The sequence below is a fragment of the Limanda limanda genome, chromosome 1 (assembly GCF_963576545.1).
Source record: "Limanda limanda chromosome 1, fLimLim1.1, whole genome shotgun sequence".
NCBI classification, from domain to species: Eukaryota; Metazoa; Chordata; class Actinopteri; order Pleuronectiformes; family Pleuronectidae; genus Limanda; species Limanda limanda.
This window is the reverse complement of record NC_083636.1, coordinates 34,111,283-34,129,511: the sequence shown is the minus strand read 5'-3', so window position 1 is coordinate 34,129,511 and position 18,229 is coordinate 34,111,283. Positions and strand designations below refer to the sequence as shown.

General features: G+C 43.8%; 2 protein-coding genes across 2 annotated transcripts; one reads left to right on the top strand and one right to left on the bottom strand.

Annotated features, from left to right (window-relative positions):
• The first annotated feature begins 2,440 nt into the window (after window positions 1–2,440).
• LOC133012278 (beta-3 adrenergic receptor) lies at window positions 2,441–3,544 on the top strand. The gene has a single exon (XM_061080259.1). It carries the CDS (start codon window positions 2,441–2,443, stop codon window positions 3,542–3,544), a length of 1,104 nt encoding a protein of 367 aa, XP_060936242.1.
• Window positions 3,545–4,583: 1,039 nt separating this feature from the next.
• Window positions 4,584–17,617, bottom strand: nup155 (nucleoporin 155). The gene is made up of 34 exons (XM_061068954.1): window positions 17,501–17,617; window positions 17,091–17,261; window positions 16,068–16,205; window positions 15,835–15,931; window positions 15,644–15,714; window positions 15,471–15,563; window positions 14,828–15,091; window positions 14,668–14,741; window positions 14,482–14,573; window positions 14,287–14,384; window positions 14,014–14,181; window positions 13,794–13,894; window positions 13,492–13,662; window positions 13,270–13,380; window positions 12,970–13,064; window positions 12,795–12,880; window positions 11,800–11,935; window positions 11,601–11,667; window positions 11,396–11,511; window positions 10,564–10,667; window positions 10,240–10,373; window positions 9,862–10,053; window positions 9,437–9,575; window positions 9,211–9,346; window positions 8,959–9,112; window positions 8,762–8,866; window positions 8,454–8,608; window positions 8,189–8,318; window positions 7,979–8,092; window positions 7,692–7,812; window positions 7,484–7,594; window positions 6,878–7,014; window positions 6,668–6,774; window positions 4,584–5,851 (listed from the first exon to the last, which is right to left on the bottom strand). Exons 2-34 carry the CDS (start codon window positions 17,230–17,232, stop codon window positions 5,713–5,715), a joined length of 4,098 nt encoding a protein of 1,365 aa, XP_060924937.1. The 5' UTR covers window positions 17,233–17,261; window positions 17,501–17,617; the 3' UTR covers window positions 4,584–5,712.
• Window positions 17,618–18,229: the final 612 nt, after the last annotated feature.

The window sequence follows — 18,229 nt, the reverse complement described above, 5'->3', positions numbered from 1 at the left end:
TAGTCCTGTGGAGGAGGAGGGAAGGATGTGAGCCCGGAGCTGTGTGAGCGCGGTCCCGCAGCTCGTCCCTGTGAGTCCCGCTCGGCTGCAGCGCACAGATGCTTCCTCCTCCTCTGGTTTATCCCAAAGGTGGAGCTTTGACTCAGGGATGACGTGAGGCTCCAGCACAGGGATCCACTGACTGACTGGGATCCTGATGGGAGCCCATACAACACACGCTAGTCGTATTTACATTCAAATATATAGATTCAAAAAGGTTTGGTCCTCCACCATTATTGTTGATCCACGTTAGTAAGAGGTTATTAATAATGTGCAAAAATCTGATAATCTAATCTGTCATCTGTCTTTAGAACTGTAATATTACATTTCCACAAATTGTTTTTTTAATCAGGCCACGTGTTTTGCACTAATATAGTAGGAGAGGTTTATTTTGTATTTCTCACTGTTTCTTAAAGACTATTTGGACGAGAGCAACCCAATTTTTCATCTATTCAACTGACATCTGTCCGTCAATAACACACACTGCTGACAGATGATCACATGTGACACAATATGCATGTGAGTGGAGGAAAACATTGAAATGCAACACATTTCCCTGTTAAACTATGTCTCAATAAGCACAATAAACTTAAAATGTGTCTAGTATTGCCATAGTATTTATTACAGTATTATTTATCAATATATATGTGAAAAAATCTGAGAATCTAATAAATTATCTGTCATCTGCCTTTTCCACAAATTGTATTTTTTTTTCAATCAGGTCACGTGTATTGAACTAATTAAAGAGAGAGGTGTATTTTTTTATTTCTCTCTTTTTCTCAGACTATTTGGACGAGAGCAACCAATTTTTCATATAGTCAACTGACATCTGTCCGTCAATAACACACACTGCTGACAGATGATCACGTGACCTGTCACTAATGCACAATATGTATGCGAGCGGTAAAAAAAACATTTAAATGCAACAAACTATGTCTCAATAAGCACAATGGACTCAAAATGTGTCTAGTATTACTATGATATTATATATTATCGTATAATTTATCAATATATATCAGATATTGGTGGAGTTTTGTTCCTTTATACATAAAACTACCTTGAGTCATGTGCAGCTGTAACAGATGCCATTCAATCTGTCTTTCAGAGTGAGACAGGAAGAGTAGAAGGATATGCAGCACACTAAACTTTTAAGTATTTATTGTATAAAACTAAATCTGATCATCTAATCTGTCATGTCTTAAGAACTGTAATATTACATTTCCACAAATGTTTTTTTAATCAGGCCACGTGTTTTGCACTATTATAGTAGGAGAGAGGTTTATTTTTTATTTCTCACTGTTTCTTAAAGACTATTTGGAAGAGAGCAACCCAATTTTTCATCTATTCAACTGACATCTGTCCGTCAATAACACAGAGATGATCACGTGACATGTCACTAATGCACAATATTCATGTGAGTGGAGGAAAACATTGAAATGCAAGACATTTCCCTATTAAACTTTGTCTCAATAAGCACAATAAACTCAAAATGTGTCTAGTATTACTATATTATATATTATAGTATTATTTATCAATATATATCAGATATTTGTGGAGTTTTGTTCCTTTATACATAAAACTACCTTGAGTCACGTGCAGATGTTACAGATGCTATTCAATCTGTCTTTCAGAGAGAGACAGGAAGAGTAGAAGGATATGCAGCACATTAAACTTCAAAGTATTTATTGTATAAAACAAATTTTACTGTACATGTCATTTGTGTTTAGATGGACCCCAGATGTCCCCTATTGCAACTGGGGCCGGTCTCTCAGATCCTCTTATGGTTTTATCAGTGGTTAATGAGCTAAAAATAATTTATTTTATAATTTATGTTATATTAACGAGAACAGATTAGGTGGCAAGGTTGTTGAAAAGATTATTCTGCAGCATCACACTGACACTTTATTTTTTTTTAAATGCATTTTTGCTTTATCAGGAAAACCAACGCTTTATTAGCCCACTTACAATCTGCAGGAGGTTTGCAGAGCATCTGGGTCTCAATCCATTTATCAATTACTTTTTTATATCAAACTGCTGATTGGCTGGCAAATGCCAAACTAGAAAGAAGCACCAAAACTTCTGCTGACGTCAGATTCGTGCCAGATTCCAAATCTGGGACGAAACTGGAAGACGATCACAATGTTTGTGTTTACTGCCGAGATGTAAAATCAAATGTTGTTGAATGGAGAATGAATGAAGACTCTCACTTTGTGCAGCTGTTGGGCTGTGATGAGAAGAAACCACCTCCATCTCAGTGGGATCACTTAATTGAGGCTGCACGGGAAAAGAAAATGACAAGACAATGACTGCGACCGGGGTTGGGCTTCTTCTTACTCTCCTCTATAAATGTCAGAGGAACCAAAGCATCCCACATTGCGAGCTGGGGAAAGCGGGTGAAATCATGGACGCAGAAGAGTTGATCGAGTCCATCATCAGAGCTTTCATGTTCCTAGCAGGGATCCTGGGAAACAACTGGCTGGCAATCAGCTCCCTGCCCGGTCGAAAATCCAGCATTCGCACCAACGAGCTCCTTTTCATCAACCTGGCCGTGTCCAACCTCATCACCAACTACCTGGTGGACCTGCCCGACACCATCGCAGATTTTGCCGGCCACTGGTTCCTCGGGGAAACCTTCTGCGGCGTGTTCCGTTTCTGTGCCGACCTCTCCGAAACCAGCAGCATCTACACCACCTTCTTCATCAGCGCCTACTGGTACCAGAAGCTGGTCGGGTCCCTGAAACGCGGAGGAGCGCCGGTGCAGCTGGACAGCCTGTGTCTGGTGGGAAGTCTGCTGGCCGGGAGCTGGACGGTGGCCGTGATCTTCAGCATCCCACATTTCATCTTTGTCGCAGTCGAGGGAGCAAACGAGAGCCATGAAGACTGTGTAGATGTCTTCCCTAGTGCACTTGCCCAGCAGACCTACGAGATCTTTTATTTGACCCTGGCTAATGCTCTCCCCGTGGCCGGGATCGTATTTGCCAGCGTCCGAATCGTCATCACTCTGCTTCAAAACCGGCGACGCATAGAGGGTCATAGCTCTGACCCCGCCAAAGATGAAAAGAAAGGTAGAGAAAACCGAAAGGATGAGAGATGTGTCGGCAACGACTCTGTACCAGGAACCTCAAAGGATCTCAACGATTCTGCGTCAGTCAACATTTACAACGGCGTCCCTGCTGCTTCCTGTCCAAACGGAGCACCACCTGGTCCCAGTTCCCCCAGTTCCCACAGCCCTCCCGTCAACAAGGATGTTCCCAGGCCCAACCAGCCGGCTAAGCCCGCTGCAGGCTCAGGCACTCAGGTGAGGGCCGCCAAGAGCGTGGTGGCGGTGGCCAGCGTGTTCCTGGTCTGCTGGCTGACTCATCTGCTCCTGCGCATCACCAACACCATCCACACGTCCTCCATGGTGGTGGAGGTGGCCAGCTACATCGCAGCCTCCTACACCTGCATCATCCCCTATATATTCCTGCACGGTGTGAAGAAGCTTTCTTGCTCATGTAAAAGGTAAACGTGTACAACAGGTTCCTGCTCGATGAACGCACTGTTGTGTTTCTCTCTATCTGATGATTAAAGTGCTCTCAAAACTTCTATGGTTGGTCTCTGATATCCACTCAGTTCTCAAAGAAAACTAAACGTGACTGGAAATGGGCTTTCTTCTATCATCTGTTAATCCTCCAAAAACATTGTTATCTGGGGATATTTATTCTTTTAGAGTAGATGGTTATCTTTATCCTTTCCAGTGTTTAACTTCTCAACTAGAACGGCACTCGGCCGGCAAACCTCCTCCAAGACTGACACCCCAACTCAACATGTCAAAGAAGTATTTTCCATCCATGATCTAGTTTGCGTTGTATTCTACTTTGTCCTGCTACAGTTTCATACTAAACCAAAGTTCATAAAGTTTTTACCGCCCAAGCATACAGTGAGCTGGTATGCAGTTGTATCTCTTACGCGAGAATTTTAGTCTTTCTATCTGTAATCGTAACTCTGAATCTGTTGCAGGTGATAACGACCTTCAAGCTTGTACAAGTGAACCCCGGCTATACCGGCGAAGATTAAATAAATTCTTTGGGGAAAAGAAATGGCTTCTTCCTTGGGCTGTGTCCCACCCCCTCCACAAAATTGCATTGAAATCGGTTCAGTATTTTTTGAGTAATCAGCTAATTCTCAAACAAACCTAACCTCCTTGGCGGAGTTAACTATTTAATAACTTGTAACCTAACATTGAGAAGGGCAGTGTGAAATAAAGGTTATTAGAATTTATGAAACACAAAGATGATTATGAGCCTGGTGCAATGTCATGTTGCTGCTCTCACTGTGGATTACAACAGTGCAAACGCTAAATTTATTCCACTTACATTTTTTTTCTTTCTACAAAGATGCCTTAAGTCACGTTTTAATTGACGTGCTTCATGAATTTTAATGCATTTCTTGATAGGACATAAGGAAGCACAACGTGTTCAGAGGCTCATACTAAACTATGAGCTCACTGTATGAAGAGAAATTAACCCATGATTAAGTCAAAATTATTTTATTTTTAACGAGGTTAAAAGTTTAACATAATTGTAAAATACAGTGCACAGCTAATTGGAGAAAGGGACCTTTAGTAATTACTGCATTGTTGTAATGACTGAGAAACCCTGAGTGTTGTTATCAGATTAAAGGTAATCATGTAAATGCACAGTGACGACGTCGGGTGCTCTACTCAACTCCCTCTCCAGTGTCACATTATCAACACTCAGCAAACACATCCTCCTTCCTGCTGAACACAAACGTAACACAAAACAACAGAGAACAGGGGTTTGTTGGTTTAAACTAAGTAACAAGTAGTTGCTGTGTCATTTCCCCCCAAACAACCTCATACACAAAATCAATTACAAGTTTTATTTCTTCATAAAAAAAATGTCTTTATCAATTTTGTTTCTCAACGCAGACCAAAAGGTTTCAGTGTGGCACCGTGAACTGCACTGTGTTAAAAAACGTTCTGCATTCATTACAAAACCACTCGCACACAACAGCACTGGTAAATGCATCAAGTCAAGGAGACACACTGCTCACTGGAAATAATACACATTGGAAATAATGTGGGGGTGAAGGACCTTTGGCAGAAGATTATGGCCGAGTTATGTACATAATTACATTCAGAACTGTTTGGAGGCTGACGCGGAACAACATTTTACCCCTGTGGGGAAAAGGCTTTACTCTGGTATATTGTGTCAATGTTTTCAAATGAAAATATCCCAAATTGTCATTAAGTGCATTATCAATATACGAAAACTAACCTGTAAAATTCTGAATGATTTCTTCTTGTTCCATAAACAAAAGGAAACTGAAATATCTGCCCGAGCTAGTTGCACACAATGCAAAGCCTCTCTCCTTTTCGCATTTCAGTCTCATGTTTAGCCGTATAACAAAATGCATTAAATAAGTTATAAAATGTGTCTCCTCAGTTCTCCACCTGCACGCACTGTCCCTTAACAACAAGCACCCACCAAACACATCAGACTGAAGGAAAACTCCGCAGTGGAACACAAACATCTTCACGTTCTGTGTGTCGATGATGTGATCACACTTTCTTATTTGTTTTGTTTTTAATCAGGTGTTAGATTGAGGCTGACAGTGTGAGATCCAGAGGTCACCTGTCCCGTGTCCTGATGAAGGAGGTTATTAGTAACGTCAGTGGAGTTTCTCTAGCTTCGCCTGCAGCGACTTGAAGTTGCCGATGGTTTGTTGAAGAGGCGAGTTCGGGCTCAGCGACTGCAGCTCCACCAGGTAGCCACAGATGTTGTCCAGACACACGTTAGTGAATCGGCGTCTGAAAGGGGTGGAGAACAAAGCGTTTAACTTCACTGCAGCTTTTGAGAGATACAGTCACTTTGTTCTGGGTTCACGAGTGTCAGTGAATACAATGTATTTAGAGTAAACCTATCGATTGTTGTTTCTATATTGGCTGTGAAGAGATCTCTTCCTCAAGCTACCCCAGTATAAATTATGTACAAACCAGTGCAAGGATGACAAATGTCCCTGCCAATTAAATAGACATTTTAAATCTCAATAGGAAGACTAATCTGAAGGTAAGAAAGTAGCCTCTCTTTTCTTATTCTTGCCTAGTCATTGCCTTTTTTACTTGCAAGTTATCACCCACACACTTGTGGTGAATGTAATAAGGTGTTCCTCAGTTGCAGTGTGCAAATGTCTTCCGACACAGTCTACATACAACATAATTTCAATTGTCTGGTTCAAAGTTCTGCCAAACCACACAGATATTCTGAGATGTCACCAGTCTCACTTTCCACATTGCTGGTTTAAAGCATCCTGGCATATTAGGTTGGGGGGGGGGGGGGGGGGGAGAAATCACTGACTCGCACGCTGCAGCACCAGCTAGTGGCCGGCTGAGCTGAGGTGGAGGGACAGTAACACAGAGGGAGATTTTGCATTTCGTCCCCTATTACCTACATTTATGAGGGAAATTCATCCCAGCCAGTAAGAACAAGAGAACCATTATAGCTACCAATATTTCAGAGTACAAATGTGAGTCTATTCTTTGATCAAGGGCCCATCTAAAAACAAAGCCAGCACTGCAACACCCACTACAGGCCAGCAGCAGAACGCCCACTCAGACAATGATTACCTGTCGTAGGTCGGCACTCTGCTGGGATCATCCACGTATCCCGAGAGCAGCACATGGATGCACTCCACCAAGTGGAGAGGTTTCTTCAGCCGCTGCCAGCAGGGATCCTACAGGTGAAAAGACAACGAGAGAGGATGATGACGATGTAGAATAAAACTTTACCATGAGAGGAGATTCAGTGAGAAATAATATGTAATCATAAGCATGTACCCGTGTTTTGAAGAGTTGGTCATAGACCTCTAAAAGACGTGGTAACTGGACTCCAATCTCCTGCATGGTGGCGGCGACAAATCCCACGTCCCAGTGGAATCGACACACCTCCTGCTCCAGGAACTTAACCAGGAAGTCTACAATTGTAGGTCACATCCATTAATATCACTACTGCATACTCAGATTTCATCTATTCATACACCACACTGCTCATCCTTTAATGGTAAAAGGGTTTCCGAAGCCAATCACTGCTAAAACACGTGGCCCACCCTGCACAGGCCGCCAGTCTGTCACAGGGCTGCCTACTCAGCAATATCATTACTGGAGAAAATGCGTTTGGCCTCTGACATAATTGATTCTGTGCTTGTGTTCGAGTAAATGGGGATAAATATAAAATGAATCAGTCTCCACAGAGGAGACATGTTTGAACAGGTCTGATGTAATGGGAGGATAATTACCCAATCACCTGCACAACCCTACAGACTTGTACCACAGAGACATAGTGACATACATGATGCAAGGGTAGGAAGTCTAATTCAATTACCGGAAAATTCCAACTAGTGGAAAAACTGAACATAATTGCAGGAGTCGGTATGATTGACTCACCCAGAGGAAAATATCTTGGTGTTCCAGCATAAATCTTTCCCAGTGAAACCAGTTTCAAACTAAGAGACCTCATCCTGTCTGCTGGACTCATGGCCAGGGTGTCTCCCAGCTCTGAAAGACACGTTTCAAACATTTGTTATTTACATTTAACGCACACTACGGCATAGGTAGGGCACATGGTAAATGTTTGCATGGACGTTACACGTACCTTTGTCCATGATCTCCTGCCACAGTGAGGTGACCAGGATGGGATCAGAGTGTCCCGCGCAGTGAATGATGGCAAGTTTGCACTCAGATAATTTGAAATGGTCAGCAAACTCCCCGTAAAGCTACAAAATAAAAAGGATTACAGACATTTGCATTCATTGTAAACAAAAACAACACATACATATATATATATATATCTATATATATATAGATATAAATAAATCATCCCTAAGCAGCCATTTGAAATCCCTGACTCCTGATCACCATTCTTCTGATGCTGCAAGTTACCTTTGTGATGTCCATGAGCTCCGAGTCCAACTGAGAGATGACATTTTTCACTGAGGGATGATGGGGGTACTGTCTGATCAGGGTATCCTGAATTTGGACTTGGATACGCACCAGCTAAGAAGAGGCAACAAAAACACAAAGTTTGATAGTGTTAACTTATAAATGCATCAAGCTTAATTCTCCTCTCACAGACGGCTGCCACACACATACCTCCATCTTTTCTTCCAGCCCGTGAAGGAACTCTCCATCGGAGGCCTGAGCTGAGATGCAGGAGGAACTCTTGGCCGACAGAATGGCTCGGGCGATGTACTCCAGACGCTGCTTTAGAGAGATCTCAGTGCTGCACGACCAGAGAATAGAAGAATAGGGACCTTTTTAATCATGTAACTGTTCAAAAGGGTCCATGTACCGTGTATATATGTGTTTCAGGTTAAATTCTGGACTTTGTTGTTATTCTGTTGTCGTGTATCCTAACCTGAGCATGTCAGCGAGGCGGGACAACACATTCGCTGCCTTGCTGAAGTTCCGGTTCTTCTCGTAGTAGCGCCACAGCAGGTCCATGTTGTGCACTTTATTCTGGTCCTGTTTGATCATATGCATTAGGTGTTCCTCCAGGTATGGAGAGTTCACCTGGACAACAGATGGGAAAGGAAAAGGCAGCTTTTAGAAAGACAAGTACTCACACCAACAGTGTTGCCAAATTAAAATTAGAAAGTGATTAAAAGAAATTACATTTAGATGCAATTCTCAATTGATAATAGAATTACAGCTTGAACACAGTACCTCAAGCAGCTTGTCAGTCAGGTCGGCCTGAATCAGCCAGTTGTACAGAGCGATGTGAAACAGCTCGTCCTGGGACCTTTGGGCCAGGCCGAGCATCTGCTCAAACTTCAAGGGAAAGACATGATTTTCATTAGAAATTCAGATCCTGTGTATGGCTGTGACAAGAAATGAGCATCAACTGTCCCCTTCTTTCTCACATGAGCTGTGGCTTCTTCATTGCTGAGCATGTTGGGGTCAGAGGTCATGACGGGTGGCCCGGGCTGCTTCGGTACACTGGGGGACTGAGGGGCAGCCTTGCTCTGGTTCACCAGCTCCTGCATTGTGTCTGTGATGCACTTATAACAGCCAAGTCTGGAGGGAGAGGGAGGACGGGAGAGAAATGTTGGTGACAGCTACAACAGCAATTGATGACACTGACTTTTTTTTAAAGAATTTTTTCCCAATCTTACCTCTCCTGGAAGTGCTGTTGTCCACCTCTGTCCTCCTCCGGCTCTCCGTTCTTGTAGAAGTGGGGTCCCAATCTCTGTGGATCCTTCTTGTCTGCTGCTGTAAGGCACAACTCAAGGACTCCCTCGTAGAAACGCACTGGGAGACAGGTTAACAGAGTTAATATTGGAGGCACTGGTCTATAAATAAAACATTTAACAAACACAGAGAGGGTTTTTGTGTCTGTACCGTGTCTGTACTGGGAGCAGACAAGCGGAAGGTCTGTGTGTTGGCTGATTTGCTGATAGAGATGCAGGGACTCTCTCAGTGTTCTCTCTTTATCCACTTTGTTCTGGACCTGTTTGGAGCTCTGCAGCAACTCATTAGCCTGATTGGGAGACAAAAGCAACAATTAAAAACCGAGACAATGAATCAGTGAGAATGAATCAATATCTTTAAATGCCAACGGATGCTCTTAGAATTATCCCAGGCATTGCAGGAAATGTGAATGCAAGAAGCCAAGACATAAATAAAAGATAAAAGCTGCTGTTCTCAGAATCTGCTATAAAATGTGACAAATTTAACCACATCAGCACTGTTTAAGGTTTTAAAATAAATTTATATTGTAAGAACCATCAGAAAAACAAAAAAAAAAACTGTGTGTGTGTGTGTACCTTGGAGCAAACGCTGTCATCGCTGCTGTACAGCAGGGGACAGATGTCCCGCAGGTGAGTGCTGATGGCATCCACAGGGGCATTATCTTTGATGTAGACATTAATGAGAGCTGTGACGAGAGCTCCAGACAACTCTTTGCCCCGGATCACTATGTCCTTAAAACTTGCTCCCTTCATCTGCTCTTGAAACTCCTGCAAACATAGAAAAAAATAAGAGTGGAGAGAGAAATATCCCCCGTGGGGACAAATGGTGAAGAGTTCATTGTGCACCAGAAAACAAAAAGCATCATATTCATGGAAGCATGTGGGTGAACACTGCAGCGATGATGCATGAGCATCTGCTTGTAATGCAGCAGAAGGGTTTGGGCACACATTTACCTTTGGCAGCTCAGACATAATGAGGCTGAACTGATGATCACAGAGAAGTTTCCAGAGTGCCAGCGTCTGATAGGAGCGATGCACTAACTGCTGAATGCTCTGCAGGGACACTTTCTCATAAACCTGTGCCTTTGCTGGATACAGAGGGGGAAACACAGAGACAAGATGAGGTATGAAGATTTGAAAACATCAGGCATAACACTGGATTGATGAAAGCAAATATGTTTCTGTGTTTCGAATTCACGACGATAGAGTATTTTTATATCATTAATATAACTGATCAAATAAAGGCCCCAAAAGATATTCGGAAGAAGCTGCACTCACTGTGATATTTCCTCTGCAGCTCCTGCTGGACCTGCTGAGAGCTGGCTCCATCAGGACGCATAAATCCCAGCAGCCTTTGCTGCAGGTTGGCAGGGGAGCTAAAACTGACAGACAGAAGAACAGATGTTATTCGAGAGAGATGGGAAATAACGACACTCAGTTACAGCCGTGTTTTAGCACATCTGTGTCCTCCTTCATTTGTACAAATAAGAACACGATAAAACAAGAGTAAACATATTTATATATTCTCTTTGGTTTCTTCATATAAATACAGCTTTGATTTATTTCTCAGTGCAGCACAAAAGCAGACAGAATTAATAGTAGGAATTTAAGGAAATTTTAAGTTTCACTGTCAAACGGACACAAATTTGAGAACCTAAAGACACTGAAACTGGATCAAAGGCCATTTGTGCAACAAAATCTTAGGAGTTTTTGTGTTTAGACAACATAATGATGTATGTTACGTCTGAAGACATCTTATTTTGGTGTATTAATGCAAAGATATTTCTCAGCCAACTGGTTGTTCCATTCTTGTCCAATAGAGGGTGCCAAAAAGGAAGACTGATGTTCAGCAATTGTCTTTCAGGTTTTTTAACATTGATAAAATAAATACATATATATTAAATAGGCTTAAAGTTACAACTGACCAGTGTGTGGTTGTAATTGGACAGATTTGACTGGATCAGAAATCTCTGATCTTTTGAATTCAGTGGTGTCTGTTCTCTAACTCTGAATAGCTCTCATCTGTAGCTCAAGACGATGAAATGTTTTTTAACTTCAACCAACCAAATTGTTTGAAACAAGACTGAGCAGGCAACCAAGGAGCTCTTACCTTGCAGCATTGAGAGAGGATGGACTGAACTGAGAGTTTTTATCAAGAAACTCCCGTAAACCACAGAGCTCCAGCAGGACCGACTCCAGGTCGAATGGTCCCACACTGCTTTCCAACTGTGCAGGCAACAGGTAACTGTTTACTAAACACTACTGGTATAACAACAACAATGAAATCTGAAGCTTGAAGTAATTATACAACTTACAATATTGACAGTCTGGTTTCCTTTGCTCATGGGTTTCTCATAAGCAAGGCTCCCGTCCCAAATGTTTCTGTGAGGTTGGCAGGAACAGAAGAGAAAGATGACATGTCGTTCAGTAAGGACACAATCACTGCATTCGCACCTCTCATTTAAGACGAGTCCATAAACTTAAGCTCACACTCGGAAGAGAGGATCTACATACCCAAGAATGCGAGCAAAATAGATGCAGATGCCGTTGTGCTTCCCTGAGAAAATCGCCTCTGGGCCGGCTGACATGGGCGTGATCGGGGCAGAGTGCATCGGTCCGAAGGGTGTGGCCAGAGGTGGAGGAATGATACCTGAATGGGGAGGAACAGAAATCCAAACACTTTAAACATGGATTTATTGAGTTTTCTCAGACGTGAAATGTCTTTGAATGGCATTCAGCCCTGTCCACCCAATAATACAAATCATTTTTCTTTATTTAAACTAGGGATGCACCGATCCGCTTTTTTCACCTCCGATACCGATACCGATATCTGAGGTTTAGTATCGGCCGATACCGATCCGATACCGATACTAATTAAACAGTCGGATTCCCCTGGTCCGCACCAGTTCTAAGTCACCCGCGGGCGAGTTCACCAACTTTGCAGCTCCGCCGGTTCCGTTCAAACTGAGCAGGGCGGGAGATCCGGACCGGGACCCGTCCGGCACCGGGCCGGCGGAGGGACCGGGAGCCGGACCGGGAGCGGGACCGGGAGCGGGACCGGGAGCCGGACCGGAACCCGGACCGGGACCGGGGTTCACAGCCGCCCGGGGGAAGCTAGCGGCGGCGGCGTGCGGAGTCGGCGTGCGGAGTTACCGGGTCCCGCTCCGGGTCCCGGTACCGGGGCAGCAGCACCAGCAGCCGGCAGCCCGGCTCCGGGGAGCACCGCGGCCCCGGTGGAGGCGGCTTGGCTCGCACCGGGAACTGGGGGAGAGGCGCCGGGCACTGTCGGCTCCGCACGGCGTGTTGCTTGCGTATGACGTCACTCACAGCGCACAGCATAGAATTACACTGAATAGATCAGCCGATATGGATCGGCCCATTGTCACCGATACCCGATCTAGAAATTTCTTCAATATCGGTACCGATACAAATATCGGATCGGTGCATCCCTAATTTAAACCAACCCCATCAGGCCCAGTTGACAGTATTTACTCATCATATGTGTTTACCAGGAGCTGGAGAACTCATCACAGGTCCCATAGTGCTGGGAGACGTCATGGGTGCTGGGAATCTCATCTGGGCTTCTCCTCCATATCTGATCATGACAACAGTAGAGATATATTTATTTGTTTGTTCAGTGGGAGTAAATGTAAATATAACTGTGTATAGAAAGTGTCATCTGACCTAAAGAAAGATCTGGTGGCCCATTGTGAAACCTCTCTGTCACACGCAGAAATGGAACAAGCCAGGATCAGTGCTGTGGCACAAGCCTGCTCCTCCTGCACAAAACATACAACTTATTTAATTTTTTGTGTGTGTGTAAGGGAAAAACACCTGAATATTGGACTAAGACTACATGCCTTAATCACCCATGCAGGCATTGGTGTGCAATGCAGGCTGCAATCGGATCATGTACATGTATAAGAAGGCTTACCTCCTTGATAAGGGATTATAAAAACATTAAAACTTGATTATCGTTTGTACCCTGTGCAGCTTGAAGAAGCGTTCAATCTCGTCACTTTCTCCTCCAGCGCAGCCCACCAGCAGATGACGGAGCTGATCTACTGGTCGCAGTTTTTGGAAGATATGACTCCCCTGCAGAACAGCAAAGAGCGCACATTAAATACGCAAGATCAAGTTTTATCGCGCCATAACAATATGGAGCACGATATATACGACAGGGTGAGTCATGACAGGAGTTTTCACCTTTGCAGAGAGGAGGACAAACTTCTGCGGGGGGATATTGTGCTGCTGGACCACCACCGGTGAATCAGTGAGAGGGATCTGATCCTTGTTCAGAGGAGTGAATATCTTGGTTGGCTTCTCCTCGTTTAGGGCACAAAGAGCCCAGGAGTGGCCATCAACGTTAGACATCATCTGCAAAAGAAGAGCAGAAAGTATGTTTTTAAAAGCCAAACAAATGAATCAATGCGCTAAAAAAAAGTATGCAATCTCTACTAAGGGAAACAGGGTATAATCCATTTATTGTATCTTTCTCATGCACCAACCTGAGTCTCCATCAAGGGTTTCTTGAAAGGAAAGGAGTCATGATTGATGCACCACAGCACGTCATTGTCCTCTGACTCAGAAGCAGCCATTAGCAGAACCCCTGCAATATTGAAACAAAGCAAAAAAAATATATTAAAACAATCTTTGCACACAATGGTGCTGCATACTAGTGTGCTGAACATGGCACTTGAAAAAATCTTAACCTGAGAAATATCAGACCTTTGCTGTGTAGTGCCTTGTGAACCTTTGCAGGTTTCTGCAGAGTAGAAGAAGCAGAAAACCCCGGTGGCAGACGGACGTGGACCAGAGCTAGCAGGCTCGGTCGATCCGCCACATGCTTCTGGAGAGGATGGGCAAACGGTGTAGTGCTGAAGTAAAGGCGCACACCTATAAAAACACAATGTGTGCAAACATTAAGAAAAAACGATCACAATACCATGTGCTTAGCCCACTATTCTTTGTTTATTGTTACTAGTGTTTGGTAATTTTCACCTGCATGAGTAACAGCGAGCAGGTGACAGTCTGAGGACTCAGATCTATCGATCACAGAGATCTGGACAATGGGTTTGAAGACAGAGCGATCAATTGTCCTGCAACGGAAAGATAGTTTTAAAGAGACTTTCTTATGAGCAGATTTAATAACTGTTGTAAAGGAAAAAAATGTAGGTTTGTCCAACCCAGACATACCTGGCTATGTTTCCAGCAGCTCCAACAATGGAGTTTTGTGACAAGGTGGCCACACGACACATCCCCTGCCCGTCGGCACCCAGGTCGTACACCTAAATAAGTGGAATTGTTATTTATGAAGACCACTGACAATCACATTCAGCCTCACGTGATAAAAATGCGGTGGTATCCAGTAAATAAACATACCTGCAGGACACCTTTCTCAGACCGTGTGAATAATGTGTTGCGGGAGTTGTCGATAGCAATCTGCACAATGGGGTCTGTGGAGCAATGGGGCAGCAAAAGGTTAAAAGCAAAGTTTATTGAGATCATCTTTTAGCTCAACATGGGAATGTCTCTTTCTCACCATCTTCAGAGAATGAGAACTGGAGCAGAGAGGGGACGAGGAAGGACAGAGAGCTTTTGGAGTGGTTGATTTTTCTGCAGCGCTGGCTGAGCCAACCGGCCTCGGCCTGGTAAGCTATTTCATACAGACACCCGTCCTTTCCTGCCATAAAAATACGTCCCAGGTCCGTGGAGGTGATGGAGAGGATGTAGGTGTTGTCTGTGGGGATGGAGAAGAGGGGGTCCGGGAGCAGCTGCATCCCACCAGCCATGCTGTCGTTCAAACCTACAACAGAACAGAGACACAAGCATGACCCAGATAAACAGTTAGTTACATAATATGATGAATGTGTGATACGCCCACACCCCAGCTACCCTGTTGTCTCAGCATATACTGCACACCGAGGCACAGCATTTATCTAAGTACTGTGTGTGTATAAGGAGTGTAATACAGTTACAATAGGACAGTTGGTATACAGCAAATTTTCTAAGGCAATGAATATATGCCACTTGTTTGCAGGCATCTATCTAAGCAGCAATGTATCTAACCAAAAGCTGCCATATTTTGCATGGCTGGTACCAGATTCCCCAGAGGACTCATGAAAAGATGTTCAAGTTCAGGGTTAAGGGAGCGACTGAAATGCAAGGTCACTGTGTTGACTCACCAGCTTGGCCCTTTGGGAAACTCAGCCCGAGGATTACTACATCCACAGAAGTGGCCAATACCAGGAGGTAGTGAATGTGCGGCTGCAAAATCCCTGAGAAGAAAGACACAAATCATTAACATTATTCACATAAAAAGTAAATGAAAGCAGTGACTTTATGCATCTATACGTACCTTGTTTTGGTTTTACAAGACCCACAGCGAGAATCGTTTCAATAAGGCCATCAAAGTAGGCCACGTCTCCTCTGCAAGGAACATAAGAGACAAATATAAATAACTGAAGTTCAACATATTCAGTAAAATTCTGAGCATGTTCTTTTTTATAAAATCATGGATCTTTTTCAATCTTAAATCAAGCTACTTACCCGTCCTCATAGTTCCACATGAAGATATCATTGTCGATAGTGAGCCACGCTCGACAGATTTCTGGAAACACTCCCATCATGCAGTTGCATTGCATATCTATGAAATCGGTTAAGTGGAAACTCAAAAGGTCTTGACAAAGGATCAAACAACTTTACATTTTTCCATCTGATGGAAACCTTTGGGTGCAACTGAGAGCACTGCACTAGTTCTTGCTGAAGCACCAAAAGGATACGGCTGAACTGCTCCACCAGCTCGGGGGGGAGGGGGATCCGGCGGACTGCGCTGAGCTCCGGGAGGTTCGGCACAGTCACCAAACCCGGTCCTTGAAGGGGGTAGTCCATGTCGGACACTCCGGAGAGGGAGGGCATATCTATCAACACAATCAACACAAACAAGACTGATCGGTGACAATCCTTGGACTCAGCACTGTGACGCATTCAAAACAAAACATGTCAAATCATATTATATTTATATTTGGCTACAATCCTCTGCCTTACTTGTGTCTTTCAATCACAGTGTAATTAAAATACTGTATTGTCAATATCTCCATTAGCACATACTTCTTTACAGTGACAGCTTTGATGTAGTTCTGGTGGCTGGACTTTGATCTCACTGCAGTGAACTCATTCTTGACCTATCCTGACCTTTGTTATGTATTTGTGTTTGACTGTTGTGTTGCTACTGGATGACTCAATTTCCCTCAGGGTCAATAGTAATTAAAATACTGTATTGTCAATATCTCCATAAGCACATACTTCTTTACAGTGACGGCTTTGATGTAGTTCTGGTGGTTGGACTTTCATCTCACTGCAGTGAACTCATCGTTGACCTATTCTGACCTTTTGTTATGCATTTGTGTTTGATTGTAGTGTTGCTACTGGATGACTCAATTTCTTTCAAGGTCAATAGTAATTAAAATACTGTATTGTCAATATCTCCATTAGCAGATACTTCTTTACAGTGACGGCTTTGATGTAGTTCTGGTGGCTGGACTTTGATCTCACTGCAGTGAACTCATCCTTGACCTATTCTGACCTTTTGTTATGTATTTGTGTTTGACTGTTGTGTTGCTACTGGAAGCCTCAATTTCCCTTAGATCAATAAAGTATCTATCAATCAATTGTGATATGTGCTTCGTCCAGTAACAGCATGGCAGCCCTATGGTAAACAGATCCACTTGGGTCTGGGTCTATCTCATGTTGGGGGTCTTCCCTTCCTCCTCTCCTCCTCCATCCCTTCCCCGGTTGGGACTTACTGTGTGAGGGGACGCTGAGCAGCTCCGACAGGTCCGGGAAGCAGCGGTCCTCCTGCAGGTGTCTGTCGATCAGCCGGGACGAGTTCTCCAGCGCCTCGGCGAGCGCAGCGGCGGGGCTGCTGGGTCCGGCGCCGGACGGCATGACTGCGCTGGGCTGCTGCTACCGGGGATCTGGAGAGAGGAACACGGGGAGCGAGTTAACCACCGAGGTATCGACCGTGTGACACCGACAGAAACACCGGGGGAAGTGCACTCCGCTGCGGGTTAGCTGACGACCTCAAGCGGCGCCAGGTAGAGGAACACCGGCGAGTTAGCCGACTGCTAGCAGTGCAGCCGACGTGTTTAGCTCCAAGCTAAGTGCTAGCTAACAGTGGAATTAAAGGTGTTTCGGAGTGAACCCGGTTATTTACCCGACTGGGAAGACTCCGCGTGATGACGGGTTATTTAGCTGCGATGTTTAATTCACCAGCTCAGCAGCAGGATTTAAAATAACACCCCCAGCAAACAGAGACATTAACCCGCCAACCTCATGCACAACACAGGAGGAGCTGGCGCTAGGTTTTCTTCCGGTCATTTTCTTCTTCGTCTCCTTAATTTCCCTGGGCCGAACGAGGCACAGTGCTGTCACCTACCGGTCAACTTTTTTCAGCTTATTCTATATGTACACTTATATTATGATAGTGTATTACAAATATAACATTTTAGCAGCTTGGTAATTATCATTCAAATGTATTTACTACATCAAAATACTGAATATGGTGTTTTATTAGTTGTACATGTTCTGAGATGCTTACTTTGAACTTGGCTCCTTTTAAAACAGTTGCTGAATTTAAAAGAAAGTGTGAGTCGAGTAGACTCTCTGGAGACCATATTAGAGAATCATCTCACTTAGCGTGTTGCTATTTAATCTTTGTCCTTTTAACATGTCTTTCACTATCTTTTATTTCGACATTTAATCTCCCTTTACCCACCTTTGATGTTTCCTCATTTCAAATGTATGAGAGCGCTTCTTCAGTTCCTTTAATATCGCCCTTTATTTGATCTCATACAAGTCTATGTTTGATTAGACCCTTTTCTTGTATTTCACATTGTCATCCTTTATTTTAGCACTTTGGTCAACTGCAGATTTATTAAATGTG

Bases quoted from the DNA above. Each gene is read 5' to 3' on its own strand.
- LOC133012278 (XM_061080259.1), top strand. From the start codon at position 2,441: ATGGACGCAGAAGAGTTGATCGAGTCCATCATCAGAGCTTTCATGTTC.
- nup155 (XM_061068954.1), bottom strand. From the start codon at position 17,232: ATGCCGTCCGGCGCCGGACCCAGCAGCCCCGCCGCTGCGCTCGCCGAG. The intron at 9,576-9,861 runs GTACACACACAC...TCTCCCAATCAG, and splicing joins ATGACAGCGTTTGCTCCAAG to GCTAATGAGTTGCTGCAGAG. The intron at 9,113-9,210 runs GTAAGATTGGGA...CTCTCCCTCCAG, and splicing joins CAACAGCACTTCCAGGAGAG to ACTTGGCTGTTATAAGTGCA.